This window comes from Brassica oleracea, chromosome C4 (assembly GCF_000695525.1).
Source record: "Brassica oleracea var. oleracea cultivar TO1000 chromosome C4, BOL, whole genome shotgun sequence".
NCBI lineage: Eukaryota > Viridiplantae > Streptophyta > Magnoliopsida > Brassicales > Brassicaceae > Brassica > Brassica oleracea.
The window spans coordinates 36,627,604-36,647,325 of NC_027751.1; the positions used below are offsets into that span (position 1 = coordinate 36,627,604).

The 19,722-nt window shown below is 31.7% G+C and overlaps 3 protein-coding genes across 3 annotated transcripts; 2 read left to right on the top strand and 1 right to left on the bottom strand.

Annotated features, from left to right (window-relative positions):
• The first annotated feature begins 613 nt into the window (after nucleotides 1-613).
• LOC106339943 (F-box protein At5g39250) lies at nucleotides 614-2,001 on the top strand. Its single transcript, XM_013778808.1, has 2 exons — nucleotides 614-699; nucleotides 1,069-2,001. The coding sequence occupies exon 2, from the start codon at nucleotides 1,094-1,096 to the stop codon at nucleotides 1,847-1,849; it is 756 nt and encodes a 251-aa protein (XP_013634262.1). The 5' UTR covers nucleotides 614-699; nucleotides 1,069-1,093; the 3' UTR covers nucleotides 1,850-2,001.
• Nucleotides 2,002-4,051: 2,050 nt separating this feature from the next.
• On the bottom strand, nucleotides 4,052-6,316 carry LOC106340997 (expansin-A22-like). The gene is made up of 2 exons (XM_013779815.1): nucleotides 6,063-6,316; nucleotides 4,052-4,764 (listed from the first exon to the last, which is right to left on the bottom strand). The coding sequence occupies exons 1-2, from the start codon at nucleotides 6,265-6,267 to the stop codon at nucleotides 4,151-4,153; spliced, it is 819 nt and encodes a 272-aa protein (XP_013635269.1). The 5' UTR covers nucleotides 6,268-6,316; the 3' UTR covers nucleotides 4,052-4,150.
• Nucleotides 6,317-16,380: 10,064 nt separating this feature from the next.
• On the top strand, nucleotides 16,381-18,947 carry LOC106342246 (zinc finger BED domain-containing protein DAYSLEEPER). Its single transcript, XM_013781115.1, has 2 exons — nucleotides 16,381-16,496; nucleotides 16,826-18,947. The coding sequence occupies exon 2, from the start codon at nucleotides 16,831-16,833 to the stop codon at nucleotides 18,772-18,774; it is 1,944 nt and encodes a 647-aa protein (XP_013636569.1). The 5' UTR covers nucleotides 16,381-16,496; nucleotides 16,826-16,830; the 3' UTR covers nucleotides 18,775-18,947.
• Nucleotides 18,948-19,722: the final 775 nt, after the last annotated feature.

Here is a 19,722-nt window from a genome sequence, read left to right on the forward strand (position 1 = left end):
TTTTCGTATATTTTAAATCTGGGCCAGATAGATAGTTTCTTATAATATGATGACCTTTTAATTTTTCTTAATAACATAAGCCCATTATTTTTTTTTCTTAATACTACTATCCTTGTTTCCAAACAAAATTAATTTTTTAAAAGACTACAATTCATGTTTCCAAACACTCCACATTTTTTTAATAGTCCTATTTAAGTCTCCAAACACTCCAATTTTGTACTTGAGTTTTAATAAGATAGATTAGATGCAGTTAGTATTTTTAAGTGTAAATCGTTGAAAATAATTAATTAGACTAAACTTCTATCACTGGTGATGTTTCTAATTTAATACTCCTTCCATTCTTAAAATTAGTTCCAAAAAGATACATTTTTCATATTTTCAATGCATAAATTAAAAATTGTAAACTTCAAAAATATAATTGTATTTATTAAAATTTTATTAGTGAAAACTTGTGGGAAATAGTTGATGGAGTTAGTAGAATAGATTACTTCCAAAAATTTCTAATCCATTTTATGATCTTGGGCTAGATTAATGGGCTAAGGCCCATTTAGTTAATTTAGTTTCTCATTAATTTTCCTAATTTTCTTCAGATTTACCGATGCATTTGCTTGCTTTCGGTTACCCCTAATTTCCCAGGAAAAGATTTTCAGTCGTATCTACAAGATCATCCAGATTCAACCTCCCCAGATCTTGTGCAAGGTTAGTTTTTTCTTTTTCTTGAATATTGCTGAATCTGAAAGTAGCATGCGGCGTTCTGATTCTTGTTCATTTTGACCATGATCATGTTCTATTTCAAGCTTACGATATGGATCTCGCTCGTCTTCACGAAAAAATACTGAATTTTTTTTAAAAAAAAAGATGTTGTCGATTTCGATTTCAACTTGTAATTGTATGAAAATCGCAGATTTGATTTACCCAATTAGATAATTCTGGTCTGATCCTAAAGTTCGATGCTTTTGTTGATGAAAATTGATTACAGAATCAATCAGGATCTGTTCTGATGTTCACATTTGTCTGAATATATTTGATTAAACTAACCAAATTGGTCACTGTTTTTTGTGTGTGTAGTTTCGTTGAGCAGCATTGTTTAAAGATGTTCACAGAAGAAGTCTTGAAGAATGTTTTTCCATTGCTTGAAGGAGAAGATCTAGCAGCTTGTATGGGTGTCTGCAAACAGTGGAGACACATAGCAAAGGACGATTTTTACTGGAAATGTCAATGCGCCAAGAAATGGCCTTCCGTCTGCAAACGAACCAAACCGCCCACCGGAACATACTACAAGATGTTTCAAACGTTTAGCAAACGGAGGCTAAACCGTACCCTCCCTCCTCCAAGGCTCTCCTTCGAGAACTTGGAGTTCTTCGTCGACATTTGGTCCGAAGATAAACCGGTTTACTCCGGTTTAATTCCCGGTCTTGCGATGGAAACGGGAATCAAACCTTTACCATCAGGAATCAGCAACGTTCTTAGGACTCACTTAGCGAAACCTGATTACAAAATGGTTGTTCCCGCTGAGCCTAGATTCACTGTTCCGTTAAACCAGACGGTTAGTGTCTCTATGCTTGTGGGAAGGAATGATTCAGACAAGGTTGCTAGGATAATCAACCGGTCTGTCTTTGAGTATATCGACCGTTCGTCCTACCGGGCTCTTGCTTTTGAGTATCTTGACTTATCTCCTTATTACCCTTTTGTCTCGGGGATACGAGCATGGGTCTCTTTGCTTTTCATGGATGCTGAGGATATAAACGATGGGGTTCTCGACGTTTTTGGGATTCAGTTGGATTTCTGTGATGTTGCTGAGACTAAAGAAGAGGTTTTGTGGCTTCTTGATATGCTTGATTGGAAATGAAAACATGCATCACATTAGAGCTCTTACAGTTGTAACTCTGTAGGCACAAATGTTCTTTGGTCCTGTACTAATCTTTTTAAAACACACGCTATTTTTTTCTTTTTTTCGTTTAACACTAGTTTGATTTTGTTCTTTATAAATAATATACCGTTCTATATAAATAATCTAGTTCTCGTTTAATAGTAGACCAAGTCGTCTATATAAATAATCTAGATCTCGTTTAATAGTAGACCAAGACTTGTAGTCTACTACTTGTTTATGCAAGTGTTGTCGCTATGTTTTATTATTGTGTTTTTTTTATCGACTATTTTAATATACAAAGTAGAGATAGCGGTAAATAACTTCAACTTCTTTTTTTTGTATTGAAATTTTTTTAAATTTTACGTTTTAAAAAAGGCATTTTTGTTCTGCTTCCTCTCTCCATCTCTCTCTTAGGTTATTCAATTTCCAACAAAAGTTGGGAAGAGACTGTGAGGAGACTGTTCACGAACAGCATGAACCCTAATTTTTTTTTTTTAATAAAGAAATATGTATTTCACTCGAGATCATGTACATGAGTAGTTTTGTTTTTCATATTTTTAATAAATTATAAAATTAATTATAGTTGCAAAGATGCAGTAACTATCAACTCTAAAGGTTATTTGGTCTTTATGCACCTATTCACTACAAGAAAAGGAGAAATTTCCGTCGGAATGTCTAGAGAATATCATCTTTTCTTGTAGTGATTTCATCATCTGGTTATTAGGGGTGCGCAAAAAAACTGAATCGAACCGAGTCAAACCGAACCAACCGAACCGAAACCGATCCAAACCGAACCAAAGTCTATTTTAAACCATTTGGTTGCAGATTTTCCCAATCCGAATGGTTCGGGTTGGTTCGGTTTTAAACCGAACCCCGAACCGAATCGAGAAACCGATGTGTTTTTGTAATTATTTAAATTAAAAATATTAGTAATACAAATACACTAAAATTTTAATATCAAACCACGTATTTTCCATTTTCATTCATTAACATATATTCTTTTAACCTAATATGTATTCATCAACATATTTGATTTAAAAAAATAAACAAATCTGTATTTTTATATTCTTATATAGGTAAACGTGGATGTTAATGTAAACCTAAAACCTAAAGCAAATTTTATTAAAAACAAAAGTTTTTCTCCATATCGTCACATGGAAGATGATTCATTACAAGATTTTTTATAATGGTATAAAAGACATTACTAATGATGTTATTTTTTTTATTTTAGTTAACTTTTATTTGTTTTAATTTTTATATACTTTTTGTGACTTTTTTAAAGGTTTTGTTTCAATTTTATATTGAATTTAGTTTACATAGTTTATATTTACATAATTTATGTTTTAAAACATAATTTTTCTTCCAAAAAAAATAAACTAAGAAAAACCTAATTAAACTGATCCAAAAAAAACAAACTGAACCGAACCGAATACAAACCGAACCGAATATAAACTGAACCGAACACAAACCGAACTGAACCAAACCAAAGTAACTATGGTTTATTTCAGTTGGAAAAATATTAGAACCGAACTAACCAAACCGAACCGAACCGAGAAAATAACGGAAGTGCCCACCCCTATTGGTTATGAAAGAGAATTAATATAGTAATTACTTAATAAATGAGGGTTAATCCGAGTAATTTTCACTATAATAAAACTTCAAAAGGTTTATACTGTCAAAATAACTTAACTAGTTGTGATAATAACAAACACCGTGAAATGAAATATTTTCCTTGTACTTAGTCTAATTGGTGTGTATAACTTCTAAGTTTACATTGTGAGAACAAAATTATGGGAAAATAGGTATATGACTTTTCATTTTTCAGTAATCTTTCGATCTTGTCATTACTCAAACAAAGGGGCACTTACGAGAGTTTCTATATATAAGCTTCCAACCGGATGGATTGAAGTCTTAATTCGATATAAGACGCCGGAACTTGGTAGCATATGATTTGTACTATGTAGGATGTAGCCACCATGTCTCTACACATATAAGACTTGGGACTTGGGAGTGTGCGGTCGTGAGTTATAAGAAATGGAAAAACATAAACTTGGCAAAAAAAGCTGAATAGTTGGAATCAAAACGAGCGGAATGCTATGTCAAAAGACTAGTGATGTTGAAGTTAAACCAAATGCATGAATTCAACGCATAATATATTTGTAAAGGAAATCACATTTGTTTAGTGTTGTCTTTTTAATTATTGTAAATTTTGCACCTGATACATCTGTATAATTCTGTAGAGCTATAAGACATATAGCTAACAAATCTCAAACCAGTCTCCTAAAAGTTAATCCTTCCATCAAATGTCTGTTGAAATCCCCAATTATTTGGTGCAACATTCATAAATTGCTTAACAACCCCATCACTTGTTCTAACCATGAATGATAAACCTTGTCCGGTCAACACAATATTGGTGGTCCAGTGCTGTCCCCAATTCTTTCTCATGTTTATCCATCCGGTCGTGCTTCCTTTAATCTGCATGGCATTAATATCTCCGGCTCCTCCTACATTGTACGGCAAGATCATTAAGAAATAAGGGTTTCCGCTGGTTTCGAATTTGACACCACCGTTTTTCGTACAGGGAACACGTCTGTATCTAACCGGGACAACCCCAGCTTTGTACTTGGCGATCTTGAGGAACATTGGCATTGAGAGATCAAAATGTTTTTGTGGTGGGTTGCACCATATGTCTGTCGTCTTGGTGTAATTTGCTGGACATAAATTTGTAGCTGTGATTTTAATGGATCCGGGCAAACACCATTGTGGATCACGCGTGCACATGATCTCGTAACAAGCCCCGCACGTGTAGCCGTCGTTGAAGAGCGCCGGGCTCAACGCGGCCGTGGCTAGACCATAGCCTTGTTTAAATAGATCACCGTATCCACAAGCTCCCACTATTGAATATATAATGAAACTGTGAGTATGTAATAATTAATAAATATTATGTTTTATTTTTGCTTAGAAATATTATGTATTTGATTGTTTGTTTATTCTTGTTTTTGTTTTTTGCGTTTAACTACTGAAAACGCAATAACGAAAGGAAAAACTATGTTGGTGTTTGCGTTATACTACTTTGTAAGAATATTTTATGCAGAAAACTAACATATTTACTTTTGAAACTATATGATGATGCGATCACATATGCTGAAATTAATTTTATATATTAAAACAGAAGTCGTAACCTTGATTTATGTGTGATTTTTTTAAAAATTGACCTAATGAACATATTCCTAGAAAGTCATATTACATTTAATCTCTAATCTTATCATTTAAATTTTGGGTCAACCAGAAATTTTTATTGGGCTATCAATAATTGGATTTAAACAATAAATAATATCAATAATTGGATTTAAACAATAAATAATCCATTGGATTTATAGATAAATTAAATAGATATAATTTAATGTTGTAATATTATACCTCCTTATGTTAATTATTTAAATATTTGTCGATGTTAACTTTTAAAATTATACAATTTTTTTTTAAAATAACAAAAATCATATTATCTAACAATGATTAATCTTTAGTACCTTAAACCAATGAAAACAAATTTTAAACTATATAGTTTATTTTAAAAATTAAACAAAAACTAAATGTTTAATTATTTTTTCGATAATATAAATCTATGAAGCGAAAAGTTTAATTTTTTTAAAAAATTTTAAATTTGTGAAATGTTACAATATTTTTGAATATGACAATAAAACAATATTTTACTAATCTTTATATATATAGTTACGATTTTAATAGTGAAATAATAATCCTAAAATATATGTATAGAAGAAGATACAAATACATGTGAAAGTTTGAAACAATCTATTCAATGGAAAAATATACCGTAAACTTATTAAGTTTTAAAAATTGATAGACACATATATATTATAATATATACTAATTTAGAATTGAAAACAAAATGTTTATATAAAAATAAATGAAAACAAAAACTCGCGCGGTTGCGCGGATCGAGATCTAGTTAGCGTTTAAAAAAGACTGAGCCTATACGGTGTTGAATTAATCAAAAAGTTTCTTGTGCAAAAAAACAATTCTGAATATATATTTTCCGTGTATAATGTCACGAAAAATACGAGTCCGTAGCAATATTGAACCAGTGCCGCTAACGGAAGATATTAATTCAAAATAGAACAACAGTTTCATTAATCAGATTCTAAAAATATACTAGTAAATGAAAACTTACTTTGAGTGTCTCCACCATGGATGTCACCGTAAAATGTGGCTCGTGCGTCATACCAATCATTGTTGAATGTGTCGGTTCCGGGTGCCTCGGCTACATCACCAGCGGGTGCTTCGGCTCCATTACTGTAGGTCATGGGCACGAACCATATCGCTATTACCATCATCAGAACTTTTACATACATCATTTTTTCGAAGTTGAGTTTCATGCTTCTATCTCTTCTTAACTATAATTTTAACTTAAACTTGATTGATGACAAATATTAATGGGAACTTGTGTACATATATATATATATAATTCACTACACACTTTTCATGATTATGTCACTATAGGAGATAGATATGAATATACTGTAAATATATATTTTCCTTATTGTAGAGATACGCTCTGATACCATATAGAGTAGAGAGAATGTGTTTGAATGGAATATTACGATAGATGGTGATTACATGAGTTTATATACAGAGGATGGCTCTGAGCTTATCTCTACAATAAGGAAAAAATATATTTACATTATATTCATATATATCTCCTATAGTTACCATCGTGGAACGTTTACTGAACGATGAAGATTTACTACAAACACTAGGTAGTAGTAGTATACATGCAATGCCTTGCGCGGAGTAAAATGTAAAAATAAATAATTTAGTTTTATTTACATTTTACATCATTTTTTCAATTATACATGCAATGACGTTTTGTATCTTACGTTTTATATGATTTGAATTGTGAATTTTGTATATATATCATATTCTTGGGCTTTAGCTATGATGTATACAAATTGATGTCTGTTTGTCGGTATACTAACTGGCAATAGATTAACCTGACTGCTAGACACGATGGATGTATACAACTGGGGAAATCACCAGTTCAAAGAGATGGAGTCTCATACCTATTTTTCCATCCGATGATATCTTTAAGAGGACATGGATGGATGCCAGCTGAAAGGTTAGCATCAGACTTACTATGTAGTTGTGTAATTACTCTTACATAGTAACTTTAGTTTTTCTTACAAATAAACCATAACGCTAAATTCAATCAATTTTGGGTACTAAATAAAACTTCCTGAAACAACATTTTTGATCAAAATTTAAAGCAAAAACTCTGAAACATAGGGGCAAATTATTGGGATACGGTCGACTTAAAAAATTTAGAGAAAAGCATATGATACGAAAACTTACTCTACTATCCAATAAGACAATTTCAAAATTTCAATGGCTGCCATCACGAAGTATGTTAGTAAGATATCTTTATTGTTTGTATAGAGTATATGAGTAATAAACAGTCCTTACAATTTTGTTTAAGTAGAAGTCTTAAGAAGACCTAGAATACATGTGATTTCTAACCTTTAATAAATTCGAAGATATATGTAGTGGATGTACAATATGTTCTCTCCTACGAGTCCCTCTCCACTATCATATGGCATTTCAAGAATTTTACGATCCTTGCATCTCTTCGACCACTGTCAAGTGGTATCAAGTCACACAGAGACCAACTTCATTGCTTTGCAAGTTGCAGAGAGTGTTACTAGAGACCAAAGACTTCAATCTTACATGGCGACGGGTGGTCCTAGTTGGCTCTCGTCCTCCGTTACAACTGAAGCGCTGAATGCTGGACCTTACTAGTTGGTTCCTACGGATGTTTAGGAGGTTGTGCCAGTTAAAGGCCTGATTATCCTTTTCTTCTACGTTCTGGAATTTTCATTCTTGGTGGCATCTATTGATGTTGTTGTTGCTTTCTTTTTTCTTTTTATCATAATACTATGTTGTCCATTTTCCTAGTCTTTTGGCTAGAACCTTATTGAATGAATGAATCATTGACAAAGAAAAATAAAATAATAAGTCACAAAGTTTAAAATTAAACTTTCATATTTGACACTGTTTGGTATTTTCAAAATTTTCAATACATTAATTTTTGAAAGGATCAAATCTTTTCGTAAAATTCACTATCACCATAAAAGTTATATGTTGGATACTCAATTATTATTGTCTCCAATCTCCATCTTCATTTGAACTTTCTAGTACATCAAATTTATATTTTCTTTCAGCGGTGAATACATGAAAACTTAGAGAATTGCATATCAGAATCCTTTATGTAGACGTTAATACATTCCCAAAGAATTAGCATAATTTCACAATATTTATCTCATTTTGGTTCTGCTTGTAATGAGTATAAACAGTCTCCAAATTTATATTGACATATTATTGTTTCTAAATTGAATATGTAGCATAGGTATACTCTGTTTTGCTCCACATGTAAACACACCAAGGTTGCTTGAGTGTAGTTCGTAAAAAACTGTAAAGAATGAAAATTTCTGTAAGAATCTGTAAACACTTAAACTGTAGTTCGTAAAGAATGACATACACCTTTTTAGTATTTCAGGCCTATCTATGGAAGAAATAATAAAAGCTTAAAGGAACGCAGGAGAAGCTCTCTACGATAGGAACTCTACACATAACTTTTTTTAAAAGGGATGTCATATGTGTAGTCATTTTATTAATCAAATATAATATATACTTGCCAATGGTATCCCTATATATTATTCCTACAGCATTACTACATATTTTCGTAGTCACGTATCATCACGAGAATGATTATTAGAATTGTTAGAAAAATAAATTGGTCCATATAAAACATATACTATGTTTTTATTAAACTAACTATCAAATTAATAAGTAGTGTACAAAAGAATATTTTTTCTTTTCTTAAATAAAAGCTACGGAATTACCTAATATGGTTAACATATATATGACAATTAATGATTATGAATAATAAAATATTTGATAACTATTTTTCTAACCTCTTTATTTTTTTTTAATTTAATACTATTAAAAGAAATTAAAAAATCACATTAGCATATAATAAAAGAATTTATATTTTTTCTTATATGTTATATTTTGAATTTTTAAAAACGACTATAAATTACTAAAAATGGTAAAAGTTCCACATTGAAATTTTTGTGATCAATAGTTTAACTTTTTTTGTTCAAGTAAAATACAAATGATGATCATATATCGTAGGAGTGGGCGTTCGGATACACGTTCGGGTTCGTATCGGATATTTCAGTATAAAGGTAATAAAACCTGTTCGAATATTTCTACAATTTGAGCCGGGTTCGGGTATTTTATGTTCGGATTTGGATATTTTGGGCCAGGTTCGGATATTTAAATTTTGAAGAAAAAATAAATAAATGATTCATTTTTAAAATTTTTTGTATCTAAAATATATTTTAACTCATTTTCTATTTAAAAAAAAATTAAACTATTAATAGGTTTGGAGATAAAACTTTAAAAATAGAAATACACTAATTTAGTTGATGTTTTGAAATTTTAGATGCAACTTTTGTTAATGCAAAAAACAAGAGCTTGATATATATATATATATTTAAGTGAGTAGCAGTTTGGATATTTCTACACTTCGAGCCGGGTTCGGGTAATTTATGTTCGGATATTTCTACACTTCGAGCCGGGTTCGGGTACTTTATGTTCGGGTTTGGATATTTTGGGCCGGTTCGGATATTTAAATTTTGAATAAAAAATAAATAAATGATTCATTGTTTAAGTTTTTTGTATTTTAAATATATTTTAACTAGTTTTCTAATTTTTAAATAATTAAACTATTAATAGGTTTGAAGATAAAACTTTGAAAATAGAAAGACACTAATTTAGTTGTTGTTTTGAAATTTTAGATGCAACTTTTGTTAATGCAAGTAACAAGAGCTTAATATATATATATATTTAAGTGAGTAGCGGTTCAGATATTTCTACACTTCAAGCCGGGTTCGGGTATTTTATGTTCGGATATTTATACACTTCGAGCCGGGTTCGAATATTTTATGTTCGGATTTGGATATTTTAGGCCGGTTCGGATATTTAAATTTTGAATAAAAAATAAATAAATGATTCATTGTTTAAGTTTTTTGTATTTAAAATATACTTAACTAGTTTTCTATTTTTTTTTAAATTGAACTATTAATAGGTTTGGAGATAAAACTTTAAAAATAGAAAGACATTAATTTAGTTGTTGTCTTGAAATTTTAGATGCAACTTTTGTTAATGCAAGTAACAAGAGCTTAATATATATATATATTTAAGTGAGTAGCAAATAATTTTTTCCATAGGTATATGTATATTATCTAATTTTGAGCAATAAGCATCATTAATATAAATATTTTGAATAAAATGAGAGAAGTAAACTAGAAATATAGGGTTAAGTATACTTATGTTTGGTCATCTTCAGATATCCATTCGGGTTCGGATATTACCCGTTTAGATTCAAATATTACCCGAACTGGTGAATTATATAATTTGTTTTGTTATTCTAGAATTATATAATTTTTAGACCGAGCTGGTGAATGTATACTAGACAGACATTTATATTTCGAGTCTGCACTTATATATTCTATAACAGCTTGATATATTAGATTTGAACACTAATTTGTTCATATAGTTTACCGGTGATTTTTTTCAAAATTGTGATTCTTAGATATGTATATGGAGTGAAACTAATTTTTTCAGATGTCCTTTTTTTTTAAATTGACACTTATTTAATTCACTGAATTCATAGAAGAAGTTAAAAAAAAACTTAACTCATATCAATAAAACAAATACGAGAATGAAAACACAATTTTATAGAGGTAGAAAATGAATTCACTTATGGAGAGTCAATAATAAATAAATCGAGAGCAGAAAACCTAATCCCCTTTCGTCGTTATACAATCGATGTTGCATATTTGGTTTCGGTGTATTTTGTGTCAGCCGCAAAACTTAATTTTTTTTGTGCATATGAAGTTTTAAAAATAATTAAAATGAGATGTAAAATGTTAACTCTTCAACAACGATAATATATTTAAAAGACCAACATTTGTATTCGTCATTTTATATTCGATAAAGATTGTTTTTTGCGAAATGTTAAAACCATTTAATAAACAAATATTATTATAAAAATTCATCTCGCGCATGCGCGCGGGTTATCATCTAGTATGTTGTAATTTCTTTAGTAATTGATTATAAATAAAACTCGAGTCTGCACTTATATATTTTATAACAGCTTGATATATTAGATTTGAACATTAATTTGTTAATATAGTTTGCCGGTGGTTTTTTTCAAAATTGTGATTCTTAGATATGTATCTGGAGTGAAACTAATTTTTTCAGATGTCTTTTTTTTTCTAAATTGACACTTATTTAATTCATTGAATTCATAGAAGAAGTTAAAAAAAAACTTAACTCATATCAATAAAACAAAGACGAGAATGAAAACACAATTTTATAGAAGTAGAAAATGAATTCACTTATGGAGGATCAATAGTAAACAAATCGAGATCAGAAAACCTAATCCCCTTTCGTCGTTATACAATCGATGTTGCATATTTGGTTTTGGTGATTTGTGGCAGCCGCAAAACTTAATTTTTTTGTGCATATGAAGTTTTAAAAATAACTAAAATGAGATGTAAAACGTTAACTCTTCAACAACGATAATATATTTAAAAGACCAACATTTGTATTCGTCATTTTATAATCGATAAAGATTGTTGTTTTGCAAAATATTAAAACCATTTAATAAATAAATATTATTATAAAAACTCATTGCGTGTATCATCTAATATGTTGTAATTTCTCTAGTAATTTATGGTGATACCACCTTAGCAAAAATGACAAACTTGTGATTAAAGTACTAAACAAATGTTAGTTTTTAAAAATGTTTCTCCTTTAATATTAAAGGGATTCCAATCTTACCATCGTAAAAAGCTTATTAATACGAAGATTGATTACAAACAGCAACTACTAAATGGTTGTAAGTTCAATCTGGTATAGTCCACTATTCGTTTAAATGTATAACCAAATAAAATTCTCTATATATTAACTGAGAAACTTTTTTAAAATTGTAATTATATGTTCAATATTTAGGTATCATCACCATAAATTTTCTCCCAATCCATATTAAAAGAGAAATAATATACTAGATATATTACAGGAATTCCATTATGGACCAAAAATTTAATATAATGTTTAAACATGATAATTAATTCCATTGACAATAGTTTTGATGTAAAATCTATATTTTTAAAACTGAAGTACATTTTGTATTTATCCCATATTTTTTTAAATAATTACAGTCAGCTGCCACTGTATTAATTAATTGAGTTAATAAATATTAATTAACCACAAATCAATTACATCATTTAACCAAAATAAGGGGAGAAGTCGTCGTCTTCTTCACGGACGTTGGCAAAACGCTGATCTTTGTTCGCAGTGAAATCCTGATATGACCATCCAATCACAAGCTGGTTTACAGAAACCAACCATGTTCTTAGAATCAGTCTAGCCGACGCACATCGCCTCCTCATCGCCACAAACATGCCTGCTTCTAAATACGTCGAAGATTTGTAAGTCTCCAAGAAAAGCTTCAATCCTTCCAAAGAAAATCTCATTTTTCATTTATGATTCATTTTCTAATACTGTTTATTTATATGTTTCTCACAAATTACAAAAATTCATATTCTCAAAAGTAGGACAAAAATCTGAAATGGACCAGATGGTTAAAAAAAAATCTCACACATCCTTAAGAAATCTACATGGACAAAATAGATGAAAATGACCATTTTATCTTTATGATGGTTCAATATGGATCATTAGATGAGATCATGTCCCTTATAATATTAATTATTATTAGAATGCAAAAAGATATATAAAAGAGAACTCTAATTTTTATAATCAGAAAATATAATTGTTAGCTTAAACTCATTCCGCGCAGGGTGTGGATTATCATCTAGTAACTATCGTTAGAACCGTAAACAATTAATGGGAAAAAATAGTTTGACTCTATCATTTTAGTATTATTTCAATTCCTCATTTAATTTTGATACCATTTTTCCCTTAGTCATCCCCTAAACATTACCACAATTATTTTGAAATAAAAATGATGACATGACACACTAACAATGATAACATATCGTGAAGTTAAATGTGACATAGATATTTACATTTAGCGTTGATTTATATTTTTGATAAAATTTTAAAATATAGTAATAACTTATAGATCATCATTAATATAATAATAAATAATATAATAGTAGAAATAGAAATATGGTAATATTTTATAATTTTTGAAATATTGTTTAATTCTATTTTCTTATAATTATATTTTTATTACTAAAAATATTCTTCAAAATTTTATGCAGTTTTTTAAATAGTAATTTTCTAATCCCAATACCATTAATTTTTTTTTAACATCGAGAAATTTAAGAAATATTATTCTTTTTACGTTTTGATAGTTAGATATTACCAAACTATTCTGATCAAAGCATTGGTCAGTTTCTCAATGTTTATGTATCTCTTATTCTGCTCTCTAGTTGTGAAGATTTTTTTTTTGCTGTGAATTGAAAGGAAATTTTCATTCTTTTCAATTTGCTATTGCAATCTCCAGTTTGGAATCTGTAACATGGTCGCAGACAAGAAATATGATCTAATTTTGTTGAATCAAAGATAAAGTTGTAAGGAACTCATCATAAAGTTGTAAGAAACAATTATCACGGAAACCACCATGGTTTGTCATCATCACGGAGATAGAAGTTCAACATGTTTATTGGTGGATAGTAGTGCTTCAATGGAGATGCATTTTTTTATGTATGGTGATATTTTTAGAATTGTTGAAAATTAGCAGTTTTACTTACTAATTTTTTAAGAGAATCATTAAATTGGATTCTTTATCAAATATTACCTATAGATCCTATTTAGAATTTGGTCAATGTTACATTGTTATACAACAACAAAAACTACAAAGAAAAAATTGGAATTTCATCAGAAAAATGATAGCCAAATAGAAATGGTGTTGCCTAATAAGAAGCAAGATAGTTCAGAAGAAAGTTTCTTCGTATTTGAGTATTTGTGTTATAATGTTCAATAATCTTAACTTTGCATTTGGTTGTATTTTTATTATTTTCTATATTTTAATTATAATATTACATTTTATTTAAATAAAATAGTTGACCAAAAAGGTTTTGGGATGAAATAAGAGAAGAAGTTAAAAGGAAATGGTTTGTGTGTATAAGAAAAATCTCAAATAAGTATATGGTAATTACCATAATTAAAAATATTATAAGCAAAATAAATATTATAAATTTGTGCACTAAACAAGTTATAAAAATATTAATTTATTTTATTAATATTTTATCTAATTTCAATGTTTCTAATGAAAAGTCATTCATATATGGTAAACCTGTAATAAGATATTTCATTCTTATACTTATATTTTCATGATTAAATCATCCATATATGAAAAATGGAATATTGTCATCAAACACAGATAAATTTCTCAATGCATATTGTTAACTATTCTAATATCAGTTACCACAACTAAAAGAAGTTTATCAAAGTTAAAATTGAAAATAGTTATTTGTTGTCTAATATTTCACACATGACATAAATAGATGGACTATGTTATCAATTAAGACTGTTATGATTCAAAATTATTGAAATTAATTTAATGAATCATTTTGCAAGAAAACTATATTTTTACCGTGTTTAAAGTTACTGTTTTTAATAGATAGTTAAATGTGATTCGTTTTTTATGAAAAGGTTATTTATTTTATATTAATGTTTTGTAATTTTTGATAAAAATAGATCAAAGGGATAGTTTAAGAATTATATTAGGTCAGTGTAAAATGTTAGACCAACACTGCTAATATATTTTCGGAGCTCTCAATTCACTATCTTTCCTATTTCTTTTTAGTTGTTTTATTTCTAAAAAGCTACATAATTTTTTTTTATAGTAGAGATGTTCCAATAATAGCTTAGAAGTTAGAAGTGTATAAAAGGTTTATGAAATAGATATTAGTATTCATAGATTTTAAATGTTGTTAAGTTATCAACGTAGATCACAAATCTGTATTCTATTTTTGTAATTTACGAATCAAGTAAAGTTTTGATTTAATCCAAGTGTAAACTTGACATCACTGTGCTTTACTGATTTTTTAATAAACGCCTAAAATTTATATAAGAAACGAAACATGAAGAATACACTACTAAAATCATAGTTAATCAACAAAATAAAAAATTATTGATTAAGCAGACACTATTTATACTAGAAAATGCTGACAAAAAAAAATTTACACTAGAAAATAATCACAAAGGATATAACTTCACATTTGCGAAATTTGATGATTGACATCCAAATGCATATGAATTTTCTTCTTTACCCCACCATTGTTCTCCTCTTGAGCTACATCTAATTGTAAACTTGACTTTCCTTTGTTTTTTTTTGGATAATCGTTTCACGGACATAATTTTTTAACCATTTTTGCACATATTACGAAAACACATTAAATGTATCATTTTCTGTAATTTTCAATATTTTTAACCAATACTAATTCAATAAAATCAATTAATTTTTTTGAAGATTACAATTTTTTTCATAGAAAACACAAGATATCTATCTTTGTGAAACAAATTTTTTTTCTAAAACATATATCTTTTTGAAACGGATGGAGTATGTAATAAACAAAACACGAAGAATACACCACTAAAATTGTAGTTAATCAACAAAATAACAAATTGTTGATTAAGCATAAACTATTTACATTAGAAGCAGAAACTATTTACTAGAATAATTAGTTAATTTTTACCAAAAATACAAATTATTGATAAAGCAGAAACTATTTACATTAGAAATAATCACGAAGGATATAACTTCACATTTGCAAAATTTGATGATTGACTCCTCTCATTGATGCATATAAATCTTCTTCTTCACCCAATCATTATTATCTTTTTAAGCTACATCCTTCAAAAATACAAACACGATGTTCAAAAAAGCTTAGCGGACGGTGGTTCAACACGTCTAGCGCCTAGAACTATCGAGCGATCGTCGAGATTATTAATTTAAACGGTCTAATCAATTATAAATTATAGTAATATATTCAATATATACAATGTTTATATTAAATATTATTATCTATTAATGATACAATTCTTATTATTTTATCTTCATAAGAATCTATAATATAATATATTAATTATTATAATTTTTGATTAATAAATTATATATTATTAAATATTAATTATTTAGGTTGTTTAGAAGATAATTGCCACGGTTTTAGGAGGTTTAGAGCTTTAAGCGTCGGCAAAAGCCGTTTTAGAATACTGCGCAGACAGGACACATCGTTAATAACCAAATCTAGACCAAAAAGCGAAGTGCTAGACCGGTGAGATAGTTACCTCAGAAGCGTTGTTAAGTTATCAATGTAATGGGCTGTTATTGAAAAAGCCCAATAACTAACCCAAAAGCTCTGTTAAAAGAACTTTTTCTCGACCTATTAATTGTTATTGACCTAACAAATTATCTCTTTACCTTGTGCTTTCTTCCAGACCAAAGCCTCTCGGGTTTCTCAAAGCCCAAACAGATCTGGACATAGCGTTTTCCTGCTCTAGCTCGAAGGTAATGTTTCCGACCTTGATTTTAATTTCGACTTAAAATTGCTTGTTCTTCGCGCAATTATTTCGAAACAGATCTGCAACTAATTCGAACCCGTCAACAATATATTTACTCATGGAGGTTTTTGAAAATTGTTTGATTATAAGTTGATAAAGGCCGACTCGGATCTGTAATAATCTGGGCTCTAGTTCATGTCTAATCGATTTCAAAAGTCCCAGATCTGTTCTTGCCGGATCTACGCTATCAGTTTGAAATACCAATTTTGCCCTCTTCCAATAATATTTATTAAACGCTGCGTTTCGTGTCTTTTTGTTTTTGTTCATTCTCTGTAGCCAAGATGGAGACAGCAATGGAGGTATACAACGACGTTGAGATGACCACACCACCGATCAAGCGACGCAAGAAGAAGTCAAAGGTGTGGGAACACTTCACCATCGGTGTTACAGAGCCTGGTTGCAGAAGGGCTTTCTGCAAGGGCTGTAACCAGAGCTTTGCTTACAGCAGTGGCACCAAAGTGGCTGGGACCAGCCACCTCAAGCGTCACATCGACAAAGGGACATGCCCTGCGCTTCTTCATCATACCCATGACAACAATGACAACGATAACAGCCAGCAGATGATGACGACTCCCAAGAGTGACCACACGCCGAGAAGGCGTTACCGGACCCAGAACACTTACGTTCCGTTTGATCAGGACAAGTGTCGCCACGAGATTGCCAAGATGATCATCATGCATGACTACCCTCTTCACATGGTTGAGCATCCAGGGTTCGTCTCCTTCGTGCAGGCTCTTCACCCACAGTTCGACAATGTGAGCTTCAACAATGTGCAAGGAGACTGTGTGGCCACTTACCTCTCCGAGAAGCAGAATGTTATCAAGTCGCTAGAAGGGATCCCTGGACGCTTGTGTCTCACGCTGGACATGTGGACGTCCAAGCTGACTCTTGGCTATGTGTTTATCACCGGTCACTTCATTGACAGTGATTGGAAGATACAGAAGAAGCTTCTCAATGTTTTGATGGAGCCCTATCCAGAATCTGAAGAAGCACTGAGTCTTGCTGTTTCCAACTGTGTTTCTGAGTGGGGTCTGGAGGGGAAGCTGTTCTCTGTTGCCTTCAACCATCCCACGAGTAAAACTGCAGTTGAGAACATCAGGTCTCTACTCTGTGTCAGGAACCCTGGAGTTCTGGATGGTCAGCTGGTGATAGGGAACTGTGTCGCCAGAACATTCAGTGGCCTTGCTAAAGATGCTCTTGAGAAAGGGAAAGATGTGATCAAGAAGATCAGGGACAGTGTGAAGCACGTGAAGACCTCGGAGTCTCATGAGGAGAGGTTTGTTGAGCTCAAGGAACAGCTTCAAGTTCCTAGCGACAAGGTGCTCTGTCTCGATGATAAGACGCAGTGGAACACAACGTATAACATGCTTGTGGCTGCTTCGGAGTTGAAGGAAGTGTTCTCTTGCTTAGACACTGCTGATCCTGACTTCAAGCAGCCTCCTTCAGCAGAAGATTGGAGGCTCGTGGAGAGTCTCTGCACGTTCCTGAAGCCTCTTTACGAAGCGGCATCCACTCTTCAGTCTAGTGGAAACCCTTCTGCTGTGACCTTCTTCCATGAAGTGTGGAAGACACAGTCTGATCTCTCTCGGGCCATAGCAGGAGAGGATCCTTACGTTGCTGGTTTAGCTAAAACCATGAAGGAGAAGGTCGACAAGTACTGGAGGGAGTGTAGCTTGGTGTTGGCGATGGCGGTTGTGATGGATCCTCGGTTCAAGATGAAGCTGGTGGAGTTCAGCTTCTCCAAGATATTCGGAGAAGACGCTGGGAAGAACATCAAGACCGTGGACGATGGGATCCACGAGCTCTTCAACGAGTACATGGCACTCCCTGAGCCGCTAAAGCCAGCATCCGAAGCAGACGGGCTGTCTGATTTCGACAACTACATATTGGAGACAACCGGGCAGAACCTCAAGTCAGAGCTGGACCAGTACCTTGATGAAACGCTGCTTCCTCGTGTTCAGGAGTTTGATGTTCTCGACTGGTGGAAACAGAACAAGCTCAAGTACCCAACGTTGTGCAAGATGGCTAGAGACATCCTCTCCATCTCGGTCTCCGCTGCAGCATTCGACTATGTGTTTGACATGGAACCGAGGGAAATGGATGAGTACAAGACGTCACTGAGGCCTGAGACTGTGGAGGCTCTGATTTGCGCCAGGGAATGGCTTCTTGAGAGCGATGCTTCTTCTCAGCAAATGTCGAGTGCTGTTGTCAACGCTGAAGCCTAGGGGTGGGGCTTCGCTTTGTGTATCATAATGTTGTTTTCTACTGCTTGAGCATTGGACTTTGCTTTGTTTACTCTAATCCTTGCTGTTTCCTACTACTTAAGTGTTAAGACTTTGCTTCGTTTTATCTCTAATCCTTGTTGTATTCTACTACTTAATTGTGTGGTTAGTCTTAAGCCCGCCCTGTGATTTGCAATTAGTAGTTTTCATTTGAAGTTGCTTCTTCCTAGATGGTGCTTCTTTAAGATGTCTTAGTTAAATTTATCCTCCAATTCTTTAAAATGTCTACTGCAATTTGGATGGGCTGTGGATAGCACGTTCAATGTGCTCAAGGCATGCCTCAAACCAAGTGGTAAGCCTGTTTGTGCATGTTTCCTTTGAAGCTGCACTTATGATGAACCCTAATTGGTCAAAGAATCAAGTTTTAGAAAAGACTTGTTGGTCAGACCTGGAATTTTTGCAGAGGTTAATGCATCCTGAATACTTGCAAAACGAACCGGGATTGATCTCGTCAGCATTTTCCCTACCATGGTCTTTGGACCTGTACTGCAGCAGCCCACAGTAAACGCTAGTACCCTTGCTCTTGCGACTTACTGTAGATGTGAGAAAATTTAGTTTATTTTGATTAGTTCAGTTCAGAATTTTGGTTAAGGTTGGTACTGTTTGAAATTTATTTAGAGAACTGAACTAACCGATTTCCAAACCGAACCGAAAACCGAACTAACCGAAGTTTTCGGTTCGTTTAGGTTAGCTTAAAAATCTCAGCCCAAGATATGGCTAACCCATAAGGCTAAAGAAGAGAATGTGGTTACGAAGCTGAAGTCTTTACCCAAAGAGGTAAGCCAACAACGACACATTTCTTCTCTACTCGCAGTTTGAGTGAGCACCGTTAAACCATGCATGTCTTTGTTTTCTGCAGATTTTTAATAAACTTTTTTTTTTCTAACAGCA